At 34.2% G+C, this 16,110-nt stretch overlaps 1 protein-coding gene across 1 annotated transcript in view; it reads left to right on the top strand.

Moving 5' to 3' along the window:
- Window positions 1-16,110, top strand: part of PHF14 (PHD finger protein 14) — a 169,667-nt gene that overhangs the window by 70,611 nt on the left and 82,946 nt on the right. Inside the window, 2 exon segments of the mRNA XM_009895355.1 lie at window positions 2,787-2,837; window positions 2,990-3,111. Coding sequence (XP_009893657.1) covers window positions 2,787-2,837; window positions 2,990-3,111 — 173 coding nt within the window.

Genomic DNA, 16,110 nt, shown 5'->3' with positions numbered 1-16,110 from the left:
ATTCTGAGCCCATTAAGAAATTATTCAAAGCATTTTAAAATGTAAATACAGTACTTTGAGGCAAGCAGCAATGAAGAATACTGGACAAAGTAATCCAGGTTTATCGGATTCTTTTCTGTGAACCTGTAAGGTAAATTTAGTGAAAACATATGTAAAATTGCAAATGCCAAATTACTGGAAGGCTATTGTTGAGAATCACAGAATATGCAGTTTTCAATTGTGAATCTGATGTTATTTTCCATTGTGAATGCTGGCAATAGCATAATATTCTGAGCAAAAGTTAGCATTGCAAATATGTTTAAGTGTGGAAATAGGTTTGGAAAAACATTAATGTGAAATTCTGTTACTTAGAAAGCATATAAAATATCCTACAAATGTGTATGTCAAAGGTGCTGATTTTAATGTTTGTTTTCTAGTGGTTGTCAAACAGATTCAAGTATGTTTGAAGGTTTAGAAATCTAATGGAAGCATAATCCAAGTATGATTTAATGTGACATTCCTTGTCACATACATCACATTATATAGCAGACACATGAAAACCAACATTTTCTTGACAAAGGTGACTAAATTATTTATAAATCTTGTATCTCCATTTTGCTGAAGTTTAAATATGATTCATCACTTCTTAAAAACATAGTTATTAACTTGTAATCTTTTCCACTTAGGGTAAAAAATAATTTCATTGTTACCTATATTACCAAATTATATGTCAGTTTTCAAGATGGCATTACTCTGATTGTACAAAGCATGCCTTATTGTCTCTTGCTGCTTAAACATGGAGAATGAAGACCGTAACACCGTATATTGACATGCACCTTTACACCTACTGCTTTTCGCTGCATTCAACAGGGCCTACATGGCTTAAAATTGGCAAAGTCTGAAGTGTTCTTAGGACTAATGCCAGAGATAGAAAGTAGTAAAATTGGCAGTTAATGTGCTGATGTCTGATCAGACTTTTTTTGGTCTAGTTTTAATTTGTGACCTTGGGTTGTGTAACATGTGGTTGACATGTAGCCCACGTTACATTAATACCTCTAATAGTACAATGATAAATTCAGTTACCTGTAATAAATCAGTTCTTCCGGACTCGACTACCTACCTGTCTAGTGTGTGCCTTGTGGAAGGTGGAACACCTCAATTACGTATTTTTAAATGTATACAATTATGTATTATTAAATGTATAGTAAATATTGATATGTATTAAATAGATAAGGTTTTACAATTTTTATAAATCATCTTTAGGGAAATGTGAAAGAGAATCTCAATGGTAATTAAAGTATTCTGAAGAGGCACAAAATAGGCTAATGTTTTCCATTCTACTACATTCCGTTCTACTACAGAGTTAACTCTTGCCTAAAAAAAAAATACCTTCCCAAACAAGGTGCTATTAATATGTGCAGATCAAAATCTGTGTAGGTAGAAAGGTATAGATGTGGTCAAGTGGCAGGTTTATTTAGAGTATAACTATATTTCAGTGTGTAAAACAGTTTAAAATAGTGAACAGTCTTAATTTCAAACTAGTATAAATCCCCTTCAAAGAGGGCCCCAAACAGGAGAAACATGAAACGTGTCTATGTCAGGGGGGTTGGAACTCGATGATCTTCAAGGTCCTTTCCAACCTAAACCCTTCTATGATTCTGTGATGTTACCAGCTGCTTCGGAATTGGGTTTGGCTGCTTGTGATTCTCAACTGGTTTAAGATTTCTTTGATCAGCTGGGTTTTTACTTTTTTCTGAGATGTACACTAAAAGTTCTAAGAAACCATAAAGTAGGCAATATGTTTTATTGTATGACAAATGATATCCTAAGATGATGATTTCCTACCAGAAAAACAGGCATTTTAAAGTTTGTTTATTTTATTAGTGTCAAATTATCAGACATTGTGGGTTAGTGGAATAGTCTCAGATGTTTTTCATTTCCTTCCGCCTGTCTTTTAATTTTCTTTCCTTGTTAAGCAAGGAGGAGAGTGTGATATTGTCAACTTATGACAGTTATTTAATGCATGCAGGTTATAATGTTGCTATTTCAGAGATTAAAACGTAGTGACTGAAAATGGACTCCTGTGTATTGTGTGTAGTTACTTAGAGCTGCTTGTAAACCTTTGGTGTTTGTTGTCACAGGTCATGTAAACCTCTTTTCCTTGACACTGTTGGTGTTTAGATATTTGGGCCAACTACAATACTGAGATAATTTCCACTTTTTGTATTGCCCGTTCAGTCTGTTATGTACCAGTTGGTATATGCTACAGCTTTATGAGCATCTGCCATATACCCATTATATTAAACTTCAATTTGAAAGCTTTAGTTCTTGCTTACTCCTCAAAAGCTATAAGAAATATTTTCTGTTTCTGTTTTGATGAAATTTTGTAATGTTTTTTTTTTTTAATTCAATCACTTGGCTTAGAAATAGAGCCATTCTAAGTGCTCAAAGAATTTACTGTCATATACTGTTCATATCAATATTCAAATTACGCGCTTTAATATTGGGTAGTGTGCGCAAAGTCTGCAAGAGATTTGTAATTCTAGCAGCAGTCTTTTCGAATAAGACTCTGCACGCTCAGGTCAACAAACTTATTTATGTTTACTTTTTGGCTGCTTCTGTAGATTTATATCCAGAATCTTAGGCTGTTGTTCTAACATCTGTTATTGTAGTCGTCTTGCACTGGTTCTGTAGTTAGGGCTTTAAATTATATCCTGTGGTATGTTTTTGTTGTTGTTATGAATAATAGATAAATAGTAAAAACATTCTTTTACCTAATACTGAATTTTAAATATATTTTTTTCTAGAGAACTAGAGGACGAAAACGAAGCTTTGTGCCTGAAGAAGAAAAACCTGAGGTTGGAATATAGTGTTTTGTTTGTTTGTTTTAACACTTTCACAAAAAATTAAACTTTGGGCTGAAGTGTTACTTCCAGTGCTATAATTGCAAATATTTGCTTTCCTTCCCTCCTTTCCCCCCATTCCTTTCTTTTGCCTTCTGCTATGCCAGGAACGGATTCCCAGAGAAAGAAGACAACGACAGTCTGTTCTACAAAAGAAGCCCAAGTCGGAGGATTTAAGGACTGAATGTGCTACCTGCAAAGGGACTGGAGACAATGAAAATCTAGTCAGGTAGGTTTGATGCTCTGACCTTATGAGGACTTAAAGTTCCATCTTTGCCACTTCATCATCGCGATTATAACAAAGAAAATTTGCTTTTAAAAAAACCCACAAAAAATACCAAACCCAAAACCAAACAAAAACTTATTTAGGGGAAACATTGCATCAGAAATATTGACTTGATTCACTTATTGACCTGCCTGACACATTTACACTGTGGATTAAGATGTAAATAACCAAGATAATCTGTTTTCTAACACAAGAGAATTAATTTTCTCTTGTTAGGGTGAATTGTCAGTGTTTTAGAGCAGGTCAGAAAGATAAACAAACCAGCAATTTAATGATATTAAAGCTACAGGAGCATCCTAAAAGTAGTTAAATTAGCATCATTAACACTTTTATGAGCTGAAATGTGGATTATGAGGAATTTGTGTTTTTAAAAATGTATTAATGCTACCTCCATTAATGCAGATCATGAAAGGGCTTGATAGTCATGTTTCTCATCTGAAACAGAAGTGAAAAAAAATAGTCTGCTGAATGGTGTTTTAGTAGGTGCAGAAATCTAATTAAAGTGTAGAATAGGTGCCATTGAATAGCTAATGTTGACCACAACTTCCGCTGATTTTGACTGTATAGCTGGCATTGTGGCCTCTTTGAGAAGCTGTAGAAACTGCTCACAGTTCTTGAAAGAAGAATAATGGAGCTTAGCAACCAGAAATGGGATTTTAATTGAATCTACTGAGCTTTCATTAAAATGATCTCATAATAAGTTCAGATAAAAAATAGTGTTGTATTTAGGTCCTGTACGCTTCAACTAGATTCTTCTGGACAAGATCTCCTCGTTAGCTCAGATATAACTGTTGTTTTTAACTGGAAGGATTATTCCAAAATACATCTTTTAATTTGAAGGAACCAGAGTTATGAGAAAAGTTAGAATCAATGATATATGCAAACAACACATAGCTTTAGAATCAGGATGTGTCCCAGGTACAGATGTCTTCTATTCAGAATAGCTGATTTTAGTATCAATCACAGCATATGATTTACTGTAGAAGTTGATACAATTTCAAGGGTTGTGTGCCAGATTGTATTTTTATTTCCAAATTGGAGGCAGAGTGCCTGTATGAGCTCCTTGGTAACTGTGTGACTTGCTCATACATAGACAAGCTACTTCTGCGAGGTACTCCTAGATCCTGCTCAGTACCAGGCTGGGAAATAGAGGTGGGATGTTACAGTGATTGCTGATACAGTTGTACCAATGAGAGCTGATGGCAACAGTTAACTGCCCAGGACAAGATAAAGGGCTTTCTTCAGCCCTAGTGTTTGCAAGAAATAAAAGATGCATTTTGTTGTGGGAGGGAATCCTGGAAACAACATGTGCTGTGCTTTACTGTGAAAAAGGCAGTGAATTGGTTTTCTTCTTCAGGCTTTTTCTAGAAGTGTTAAATACTACATTTGAGGACATAAAGTAGGAGGTGAGGAAATGCCATGAAGAACTGTATATTTAAGTTGCAGTTTAAAATATGGTGGAAAACTAGTGGTATGTCTTGTTTACTAGATGAAAAAAATGTAGTAGTAATAGGGCCACATAAATGTACCACATGCCCAAACCCAACAATTTCTCTCATAAACCATCCTCATAATTAGGCTTGGAAACAGAATAGTAATCCTTCATGGGAGGACAAAAAGAGATTCTTATGTTCTAATCCTTTGCTCATAATTTTCTGAAAAATATTTTCTTAAATATTCTGCCTTATTTTCATATTAGTTTTTAAAAGAGATTATGTATTTTAAACTCGGTTTTCTTCAGGTAATTCCTGTAAATAGCTGCCATTCTATCCAAGTTAGGTGACCACTTCTTCTAAAGTGCTGTGGAGGTTTATTTTTGATAATTACTAAATGATAGTAAAGTATTTAGTAACATTTTTTCTTTTTGGTATTTTTTGGTTCTTAAAGCTGTATTTCTTTTGATGAGAGTAAATTCAGGGTCTGTAATAAGATACTAGCTACCAGATAACCTTTCTGCTATGCAGCCAGAACTCTGTAGGGAGATGATTCACAGATCATTGCTATGTCAAAGAAAGTTTTCAGAATCTGTTTTTCTTTTAAGTTCTCACAAAGTAAGAGGAGCGACCTTCTGCCTGCACTGCTTTTTTTCTCCTGCCTGTACCATCATACAGGACTCCTTCGTGGTAGTAGAAATAGAATGTTATTTTTAATGCAAGTTCGTAGGGCTCCTTGTAAGCAAGAGATGTTTAGGAGGGACAACAAAAGTTTTTTTCAATATCCATTTTGTTTGGCAGTGTCTGTTATTAAAGCCAAGACTTTCTCAGAAAACTACTGATCTTTGTCATCATCTTTACTCTTAACAAATATTTTGTAATTACTGGATTTTATTTTCACCCTTTCCTACCCATCTGCAACTAAGAAAATGAAGGTTTGTGGGGAGGTTATAGACAATATTTTTCTGAATGTGAAAGTTGATCACTAAGTTAAATGGAAATACGCAACTGCTGAAACTGCAGATTTAAGGAATAATCTTGATGGGCGACCTAGCTTTTCCTGCTGTGTGTTACTGCAAACAGGAGTCATTATATGACTCTTGAACAATCTGCTTTTAAAAATTTTAGTTTTTTCTAAAATTTATGTGGCGCTCTCACTTTGGGGTGGCTAACTGGGTAAGGATTACAGGAAGATAACCAGTTATTTCTTCAAAGAATGCAGCAGAGTATTGAATCTGGAATAAAAAAAAAAATTTAATTATTTAACTAGTTACTACGGTTTGACTAATGGAGATTCATTTTTTTTAATCTCCATTTTAGGTGCTTGTGTGCAGCATTGGATTGCTGAGGGATTATTTGTTATATGTGCAATGTCTTTACTTAACCTGTTGTTCATATGGTTTAAACTCTTCAAATAATTGCCTGTGAAAGAATTTAAAATTGTTCCTAAAAAATCACGTTTCATTCTGATAAATTATAATGGTTCATTAATTGGCTGGTTTGCCTTAGTGACTAAAATTTTGTACCAGAAAAGTGATTAAGGTTAGAATATCTTTAATTATTAGCTTTTGTCTAAAACATATTGACATGTTCCCTACTTTTTTATGTGCTCATAGTTGACATGTGTAAATATCATAGACATACCAAGACAGTGCTTTTTTAATCACTGTTGTCAGATTCTATAGGTAGACTGTTTCAGTATAGTAGCATGCACTAGAACTGAAAGTTTAGGTTTTGTGGTTTTGTCCACAAAAAAGGATCAGTCTTGTGATCCTTTGTGATACACTTCTTTTTTTCAGAATTTACTGCCAATTTATTTTATAAATTCTTTTATATACGTCTGTGTAAGTTTTATTGAACTGAATACTTCTGCAGTTTTTATCTTTTACAAGATTAGTGAGGGGCACAGTCAAGATTTACAAGATTAGTCGAACAGGGAAAAGTTAATTAGAAACGTTTACTCAAATGAGGCAAAGTCTGATCTGTTACATTATAAAGAATAGTAAGGAAACTGTATCTGTAATTAGGGAAAAGTTTGGATTGTGAATATCTTTTTAGTCAAATGACCTGTAATTAAGTTTTGAGATTAATAGTAGTAAAATATGGAACGCTTTTAATATTTTATATTTGACGCAGATAGGTTTGATGTAAAGCATGGAGACACAGCACTTTTTCAAAGAGGTAAGAGTTCAGTGAAAGGAGTTATAAGGTGCGCTTGAAGCTAAAGTGTTGCAAAATCAGAGGATACATATAACAATATACTGCCCAATCTTAAGGAGTAATCAAATATTGTAAATATTTGCTTGAAATTGAAGGGATATTTTGAAATGGAGTTTCTAAAGCTTCGTGTAAATTTTCTTTCTATCAAACTCAGAAAATAATTTTAAAGTATATATTTGTTTTTAGAGGTGACCTCCACTGTTTGGTTTAGAAAACATTTCCGTAATAATGCTTTTCATTTGTTTCATTTTGTGAATCATTTAAAGTTGCATATAGTTTAGACATTTAATAGGTTTCCTGAGTGCTTTATTACAGTCTTGCATGAATCACTTAAAATGATAGACCTTTCAAAGGAATTGCTTGATTCATAAGTATGTCCTTTTTCTTTCTGAGGCCATAACTCACTAATGCAAATCTTTAAAAATATCTCCCTAATAGTTCCCTTTAGAACTTAACCATATTTAGTAGAAACATGGATAAGGAAGTATATTTCATGTGGCTCAATATGTAATAGGTAAACCTCGCGCTCCATCTTGCACCGTACATTGTAGGAAGTACGTGATTATACCACTGTACACACAAAGTGCTTCTTGCACAGTATTACTGTCTATTCCGTTTTGGTAAAAAAACAAAAAAAAAGATGAATTGTGTATTTTATTTTAATATGTAGAACAGTTTTTTAAAGAAGAATCCACAGGCTAATCTAGTTTAAAAACTTCCAAGGGAAGGCTTCTAAATGACTTCACTTCTGAAGAAGTGGCTTCTGCTAAAAAAATAATCCAGCTCTCAACTGCTTCTATTAAACGAAATAACGTCATAGCTTCAGTTGTTGCCTTTAAGATATGCTTGGGTAATATTTAGAAACATAGTGCAGTAGATAAAATTGATATCTTAGTACTAGATTTGAGAAAAGCAGAGTAAAATTAAAATATCGTTTATGTATGGACAAAATCATATTTGACCAGGTTAAAGAAATCTCTGAAAAACCGTTAGATTTCTTCATCTCACAATTTAGAGCAAGCATATAGTAATACCTTTTGTGTGTGTGTGTGTTTATTGAATTTTTATGCTTTATTGTCAGTTTAGTTGGAACTTTCCATTTGGTTTGATTTGCAGCAACTGAGGCAAAATTATTATTTCATATTACTTGAGCATTACGGAGACTAAAGTCATATTGAAAAAATATGGAATAGGATTTTTTGAAAACATACGTTTGAATGCTGGTTATAAAGTATTCAAAAACCGTAAAGCTGCAAAGCAAATAATTAAGCGTGTATGTAGTATTTATTTTTAATGCAGATGTTTACTAGGAAATAAGCAATTGTGAAAGTATTTATTTTTCTCAATATACTAAGTCTCACATTTCAAGCATGTGCAATAACTGTATTAAGGCAGGCCTGAAAGGGGAAGGTGAGGATTAGGAAGGGAGAAAGAAGAAAACATATGCAGCGTCGTACTAACTAAAGAAAAAAAGTCTTGAGTAAAATTGACTATAAGGTTTGTAATAACTTTGAGTCACCAAATCATACTACAGCTGAAAATCTTTAAAATGTATGTATGCAACATCTGTAATTCTGGTTCTACAAATGTATGAATCAAATTCAGGATCATGGAATCATAGAATGGTTTAGGTTGGAAGGGACCTTGAAGATCATCTAGTTCTAACCTGCCTGCCGTGGGCAGGGACACTTCCCACTAGACCAGGTTGCCCAAGGCCACATCCAGCCTGGCCTTGAACACCTCCAGGGATGGGGCCTCAACAGCCTCTCTGGGCAACCTGTTCCAGTGCCTTACCACCCTCAAAGTGAAAAACTTCTTCCTGATGTTTAATCTAAACCTGCCCTCTTCCAGTTTATAGCCATTCCCCCTTGTCCTCTCACTCCATGCCCTAGTAAAAAGTCCTTCCCCAGCTCTCCTCTAGGCCCCCTTTAGGTACTGGAAGGCCAAGGATAATAATTTATAGTGTATAAAGGAGTGAGTCCTTAGCTGCACAAAGTGATCTACTTTAATTCTGGTTTTGACAGGAAGTATGTTCTAGACAGGCGCTTCAGAATCCTCTGGAAATTTTCTCTCTGAAACTTACGCGCCATATTTCCTTAATTGCATTTGTCTTGTATAGGTTCATCTTCGTGGTTTTGTTTCTTACATTTCCATGCAGAGGGGCTTGACAGCCTTCAAGTGAAGGATTTCTTCCTTATCTATTAGCTGCTAGTTTTGAAGCTCTGCATAAACTGAAGTTTATTCCAGAACAAGCGCATTAATTATTGATTACTTTAAATGCACTGCAACAAAATTCCAATCCATCATAGTAATTGAAAGCCTATGATTTACAGTAGTTTTAGAAGTTTAAGTCTGCTAATGTAGAGATTAATCACAAGTAAATGTTAATTCATTCAGCCACAATTTGCAACAATCTTACGTTTTACAGAGGATTACAAATGCATTATTTTATTGGAATGAACTACTTGAATGAAAGGAAACTTAACATTCAGTTGTGTAGTTTATTTCTGCTATATGATTTAGAGGGATTAATTCTGCGTGTTAACTTTACTAATTGCTTGTTACCTGTTAGATCATTTTTTCTGTCATTTACCTCATTTTATTGCCTTCTAAAAAGTGCTTCTTTTTATGGTAGATAGCAGGATAAATACATATAATGACAAAGGAACATTTTTGTTTACAGAGGACTCTATTCAAACTGAGTTACCTATCCTGCATTGCATTTTACCATAAAATACTACAGATTTTTCATTTTCAGTAAATTCATGTGCTAGGGCAGACATTAAAAAAAAACCAACTTGTAGGCATTGTGAAACTCTTGCAAAATACCTAAAAGTCAGGCATAGGTTTGGTAGCAAGACTCACACTGCTGTCATTCAGGGCTTCTCTAGAAGCAGGGTGCTGGGCACTTTCACATTTGGGCTACCTGGCTGCCTAAAGCTACATGTGCCTGCAACGTTTGAAATTTTATTGCAAAAAGTCCATGGCAGACTCTTGAACTTTTCTGTTAATTGGGAACCATTCTATTTACCTGGTACCTAAAGGATTTTTTCAGTACATTTGTCTATTATTTTACTGAAATGAGACAGCAGAATCTGAATTGAAGATTTTTTTTTTTCCTCTGATTGTTTCGCTGGTTAACTCTTACGGAAATTTAAACCACTTAAAGAATAGAAGCTCATGTCTTTGGATACTGATTTTTGTGTTCCGTCTCTGGTTTGATTCTTGATACTCTATGAACTTGATGGAACTAACTTAGAGGTAGTCTATGTAGGAGTGACCCAAAACTGAAATTTTGGAGATACTGCCATGATTAAAAGACTTGTTTCCATTCAATTCTACATTATCAGATTTAGGAAAGCCGGGCTGGGAAATATGCACAGAACCTTCTGATGTTATTTTTGTGTAAAGCTTAGCATTGAGCCTTCATTTTGAAAAAGAGAAGAAATTGGATGAAAGGTTATTCTGCCTTTCTGATCTGTGCTTTCTGATCAAGCGCAGATACAGCAAAGGATTAATTATTTTTCTTTTCCCCCTAGGAAAAAGGTACAATTTCTGTGAATTTCCCATTTTTTTGGTATTTAATGACATTTCCTGTTACAACATTGTGAAGAAGTGTAATTTTTTTGAGTAACTAGAATGGAATAAAAAGTGCATGTTTGCCTCTTTTCAGTTTTGTGAAAGTTCTAAAGTCGTGTTGGAGTATTATTGTGATATTTGGCAAGGTTTATTAGTGTCCTCGTACCTGGTGATTGGGGGGGGGAGTGGTGGAGGGAAATGTGTGTGTGTGCAGCCCCCTAATGTCTTTCTTCAGGTTATTTTCTGGACTGTTTAGTGATCTGTCGGTCAAACCTTCTTGAAGTTTAAGGTTGGATCTTTTTACATTGTAGACCAGTGACTCTTAAGCTCTTGTATTCCAGACTTTAGTCTGTAGAAACTTTCTGAACAGTAGAAGTTTATGAACTCTTCAGGTACATGTTTGATTCAGGTGTTTTAATTGTCAGAAGTTTTAAGTGTTGATACATAAAGTTTGCTGATCTGAAAAGCGTGTGCACTGGTGTCATGAGCTTTAGAAGTATGTAACAAGATAACCACTTGCAAATAAGAGTTTCAAGGAATCCTTTCCACAGGGTTACTTTGTTTTCTACTAACAAGTAGTATTTCACCTTTTTTTGCTCAGAGAATTTTTAAAAATATAGTTATCCATCTTTATCCTTCAGTTACAACTGCCTGATCAAGTCTGTGCTGCAATCATGGATTTGTATGTTACAGCTTGAAGCTATATTTGGCAGTTGTCATCTGTTCCCAAAACAGCTATGTATTTCAGGATTTATATGTTATTTTTTGATTACCTTAGGAAATACATGCATCAGAGACCTTTGCACCTTTTTATCTTCTACAACTCCTAGGATTCAGAAGAATTTATAAAATAAAAAAATACAATGCCGAGAATGTCCTAATTATCTTTGCTGTAAGTAATGAGAGAGTTCTTTAGGTATAGTGGTTGTTGAGTGAGATGTCTCTTCAGAAGATTAAAATTACTTTAATGAAACAAGATGCAGAGAATATGAAATCACATTACCTGTGACGGCAGAGGGGAAGCTGATGACATATCAAATTACTTCCCAGTCTGGTTACTAGTAATAGGTTATGGCTGCAGAAATATCTATCTTGATGGGGTCAGTAGCTTCTTATTTTGGTGGTCATTCTAAAGATTTTTTTTCTTATGGCATCAAGCTTGCATCAAATAATTCAATTCAGCTGGCATTTGAATGTGTCAGATACTCCATCATTCAGGCCAAACTGCTTCAGTCACTTTCAGTGCAGCAAGGTTATCGCGTCAGAGCATTTCATAGTATAGGATGCTCAGAAAACAAATGTCAGATTCTTTATCACTTCAGTTGTTTTGCATCATTAAGCTGAGCCATTGCAACAGAAGCCGTGAAACTGAAATTTATACTTATGAAATTTGTAACCTGAGAATGTTCACGTTCAGGTGTTATAATAACATTGTAGAAGACCACAGCAGGAGACAATAACGATTTAAATGCTGTGTTGAAGCATCGGTTTTGACTTGTCACAATTAGTGTCAAGTGAGCATCTGTGCACTCAGTTTTCTGAAGTAAGTAACTGTCCACAGAACCGTAATGTAAATTGTGGACTATTTGAGTAGGAAATCTTAATATGCAAAATAGTGATTCTTACTGTTACACATGTATTTTTTTCTCACTTTGTTACTGTTGCCCAATACTTTTACAAGTCTTTGATCTGTAGTCAGTTAATCTATGTGCAGTTTTGAGAGTAGACCGGAGGTTTGGGTGCAAAACTTCATCTACACTATTCAAAACCAATTTTGTCTTGGAGTAATGTGAGAGTATGTTTTACATTACCAAGGAAGCCCATACATGAAAAGCAGTTAGAGATACAGGGAGCTGAAGCATTTTGAGTCACTGTTCTCAGCACTGCCCATAGTTAGTCTTCACGTGATTAAAATGGCATGTAGCACAAGTTTTCATTAGTAGATAAATGGAGCAAAGTTGCATGCAATTGGTTACTAATTTGGGTCTAAATCAAGAATTTTCCATACAGTATTATTACCCGAGAGGGTGTAGATAATCTATGTGTACATAGGAAATTATTGTTCTTTTTAGCTTAATAATTCTATAGCCCAAGATATTTCAGAACTACTTACTGGAGAACATCCTTCTCAAAACATAAACAACAAAAAACGGAAAAAAAAGCTCTTGTCATAATGCCTCTTCAGTGTTATGCTATGGTTGGTAAAGATTGCTTTTTTTGCAGTGTATGCTACAGGAGAAATTTGGTTTTGTTATTGAATTTTCTTTTGAAGTAGCTGAAATAATTTGCATATAACATCTAAATAGATAATTTGAGAATGGTGAAAGTTAATATTAATCTTTTTCTAGAATGTCTTTATTTTGGGGAGAAAAGAATAGAGTTTTAGGTTTTATTTGTTGGTCCTTTATTTCAGCATACTTTTGATGTCCACTAGATTTTTCATTTTGTCTACTGTCACTTTAGTTCCATATTGGTGTGGCCATTGAAGTTACAGACTGAATAATCTAGACTAAAGTACTATTTTTTCTGTAAACGAGACTTAGGAATTTGTAAAATAGAATTATATTTTTTCATTAATTTTTCAGCCTTATTACTAATTTTGTTATTTTCTTTTACATGATTTTTAAAATTTTGTTTGTCTTTATTTTGATTAATTTTAAAATATTTTTCATCTGTACGACATCTAAGACTAGATTCAGATTTTGCTTTCCCTTGCAACTAATAAAACTGGCTTCTCCTTTAGAACAGTTGAGACTGTTATTATTACTTATACTTTGGTGATTCCTTTACATTCTCATCTCGATGAAATTAAATTTTCGTATCTGATTTGCTTCAGGCCATTTAAAATGCCAAAGACAAAGATTCCATACTAAGACAGAAGTTCATTACCACTGAATGTTTCAGGTGGCACTTCATTACTTTATAACAATCTTACCCTTCTTCAGATTTTTTTTCTAAACATTTACCCATGAATGGATTTTTTAATACTTGCTCTTTACCTTAAAGTGTCCTTTTTTTTTTTTTGTTTTGTTTTTTTTTTGTTTTGAAATCTTGTCCTATACAACAAATATTCTTTGGATATTGTTGGCTTGTGGAGATGAGAAAAATGCAATTTAAGAATTTTGCCATGCTGCCTTGAATAAGGTTACAGCTAAATTTTTAAGCCTGTCTCTGACTTCATCTTGAGGAAGGCCTAGTAGCTTCACTTAGTTTTTAGAAGAAAGGCTGTGGAAAGGATATGCAAGAAAAAATGCTTATATTTTCTTCAAGAATATCTAAAAGCTGTTAGCAGAGACTAATGTGTGTCTGTTCCCTTTTTCATATAACTGGTTGTAACAATGCAAAGGTCAAGCATAAATTAATTTGCAGTTCTTTGGTTACCTGGCTGAACGGATTATTTTTTTTTGACTCCCCGAATAGTCAATTAAACTAAGTGTAGTAATGCTATTGTATCGCATGTGTACTTACTGTTGAGGAACAGGAACAATAAATCCCTCTAATTCTGACTTTGAGATCTGATGTGATACCATATTAGGGAAATATGCAGTAAAGTATAAGCTGACATTGGAATATGGTATAGTAACTGACTTTTACCATTGCACATAAACAGAGTAATTATTCTAAATCATAGCATCACTTTCAGCTGGATAACCACTAAAATCACTGCACTGTGGTTTCCTGAAAATGCCACAATCCTTCAACTGCCAAATTAAGCCCAGGGAGAACAACCATCAGTAGTGCCTGCACAGTTATGTAGAGGGATGAGCCCTGAACCAAGTGAAAAGATGTTCTGGAAGAACAGTAACCTTTCCCATGATGTGCACATTTTCCATTACATTTCTGACACAAAATGCTGTGAAATGATTTAATGGTGACATTTTGTTTTGCTGACTTTCCCTTTTCTTATTAAAAAGAAACAAAAGTTAGGTTAGGAAAGTAGAGGCAGGGTGGCCAAGCATTTGAATTCTATTACAGAAATCTCTATTATCTTTTAAAGACAAAAACAAAGCCATGCTAGATGTACATTGTTTCTATCATTGGATTTGACTGGTTTTGGGGAAAGGGAAATGTGTGTATCTCCAGCACCAATTCTGAGCACCTTGTTCTGTAAGGTTAATTTACGTTGCTGCTTTGCAGTAATTGCATACCAAGTATGATAATTCACTAAAGCATCCTTTCTAATTAGCAATCACAAAGACTTTATGCATCAGCTATACAGCATAGAACACGTAGTACACTTATTTCTGCTTGTCATTTTTGATGTATATTACTAGAAATGATTGTAGAAGGGAGCAAAGCATGAGCAGACATAGTACATTGAAAGGTCAGCACTTGTCACTTGGAAAAGGATAAATTTTTATGGAGTGAGAAAACAGAAAGCTGCTCCCCATTGATGTCGTACAGGAGCTTGTCTGCATCTAAAGTAATACGTGTAAGAATGGTTGGACAGAAAAATTACTTGTCTAAAGTGTGGTTCATGCATCCTTTGGCAGCTTTCGATTTCCTGTTTCAGAACTGATGAAAAGCCTTGCTTGTTTCTAGCACAGTATACAAGTTTATCTTTGAAAAACACAGCTTTTGCTTTTGTTTTCTTAAGGATGTATGAAGTTTTCTTGGCACCTCATTTATTTTTTTCCCCTCTCCCTTCCAGTTTTAATGTACTGGATGATGGTTGCTGTCATTGTAAGTCATTATGTTTCCCTGAAGGGGCATCTGAATATGAATAAAATATTTTAGTTTGGAGTCATTGGAAATAAACATAGACTTTCAGTTGTACAGTACCTTACTTAAGAGAAAATAGATATATGTTTGGACATGTTTGTTGTCATGTTCTCTATTGGTTGACCAAGAAGACATCCTGGCTTTGACAAATTCAAAATAATTTTAAATTCTGGGCAGAGAACCTCAATTTGTTCAATTTAAACCTAAAACCAAAATCACACATGTAATTTAAATATTTGTAGTTAGAAGTGAGCACAGACAACTAACTCCCTATTTTTTCTTCAAGCTAATGTGTACAATTGGGTTTTAAGGATAGGATGTGTTTTACAAGAACTGTGTAGCGTCTTACAGCTCCTTCAGGAGTTTAAGAGCTTCAGCATCCAACATCTGCTAAAACAGTTTTGATGAGTTGTTTGTATTTCTGAGAGGAAGCTGAAATGGTAGTGATAGCCGAAGGTGAATGCGGTACCAATACTTAAAAGCTGAAGTATTGCTCAGTTTTAGCTTGAGTAGACAGAAGTAAATACAAGTATAATTCAGTGATAGCAGTGGACTGATAGCTAACTTAGTAAATTCTAAAAAATAATGTTCTAATAAAAGCTAAAATAATTGTAAAATCCTAATGGCAGTAACCTGAACGATACAATTTGTTGACATTTATTTGACCATAATATGTAAACAATAACTTCAGAGCCGTTTCTTACAAAAGGCTGTTCAAAATGAAATAGATGTGATGAAATTGTTTTGGCAGCCTTTAGCTGTTTGCTAACAATTTAATACAGCAATAAAAGCTAGCAATAGCGGCACCAAAATTGCATAGCAGAAACTTGATTATAATTTGGTAAGAAAATATTGTATGAATAAAAGTGCACACTTCAGTGTAAACTGCAGCCAAGGTTTATCCTTGGGTTTAAAAATCTCATAAATTTGAAGAGCTTTCTAAAGTGTTCTTGTTACTAAAAGTCAGAGACAAATTATGCCTGGTGCT

Source organism: Charadrius vociferus, unplaced genomic scaffold (genome assembly GCF_000708025.1).
Source record: "Charadrius vociferus isolate BGI_N301 unplaced genomic scaffold, ASM70802v2 scaffold31, whole genome shotgun sequence".
NCBI lineage: Eukaryota > Metazoa > Chordata > Aves > Charadriiformes > Charadriidae > Charadrius > Charadrius vociferus.
This window is presented reverse-complemented; position numbering and strand designations above follow the sequence as displayed.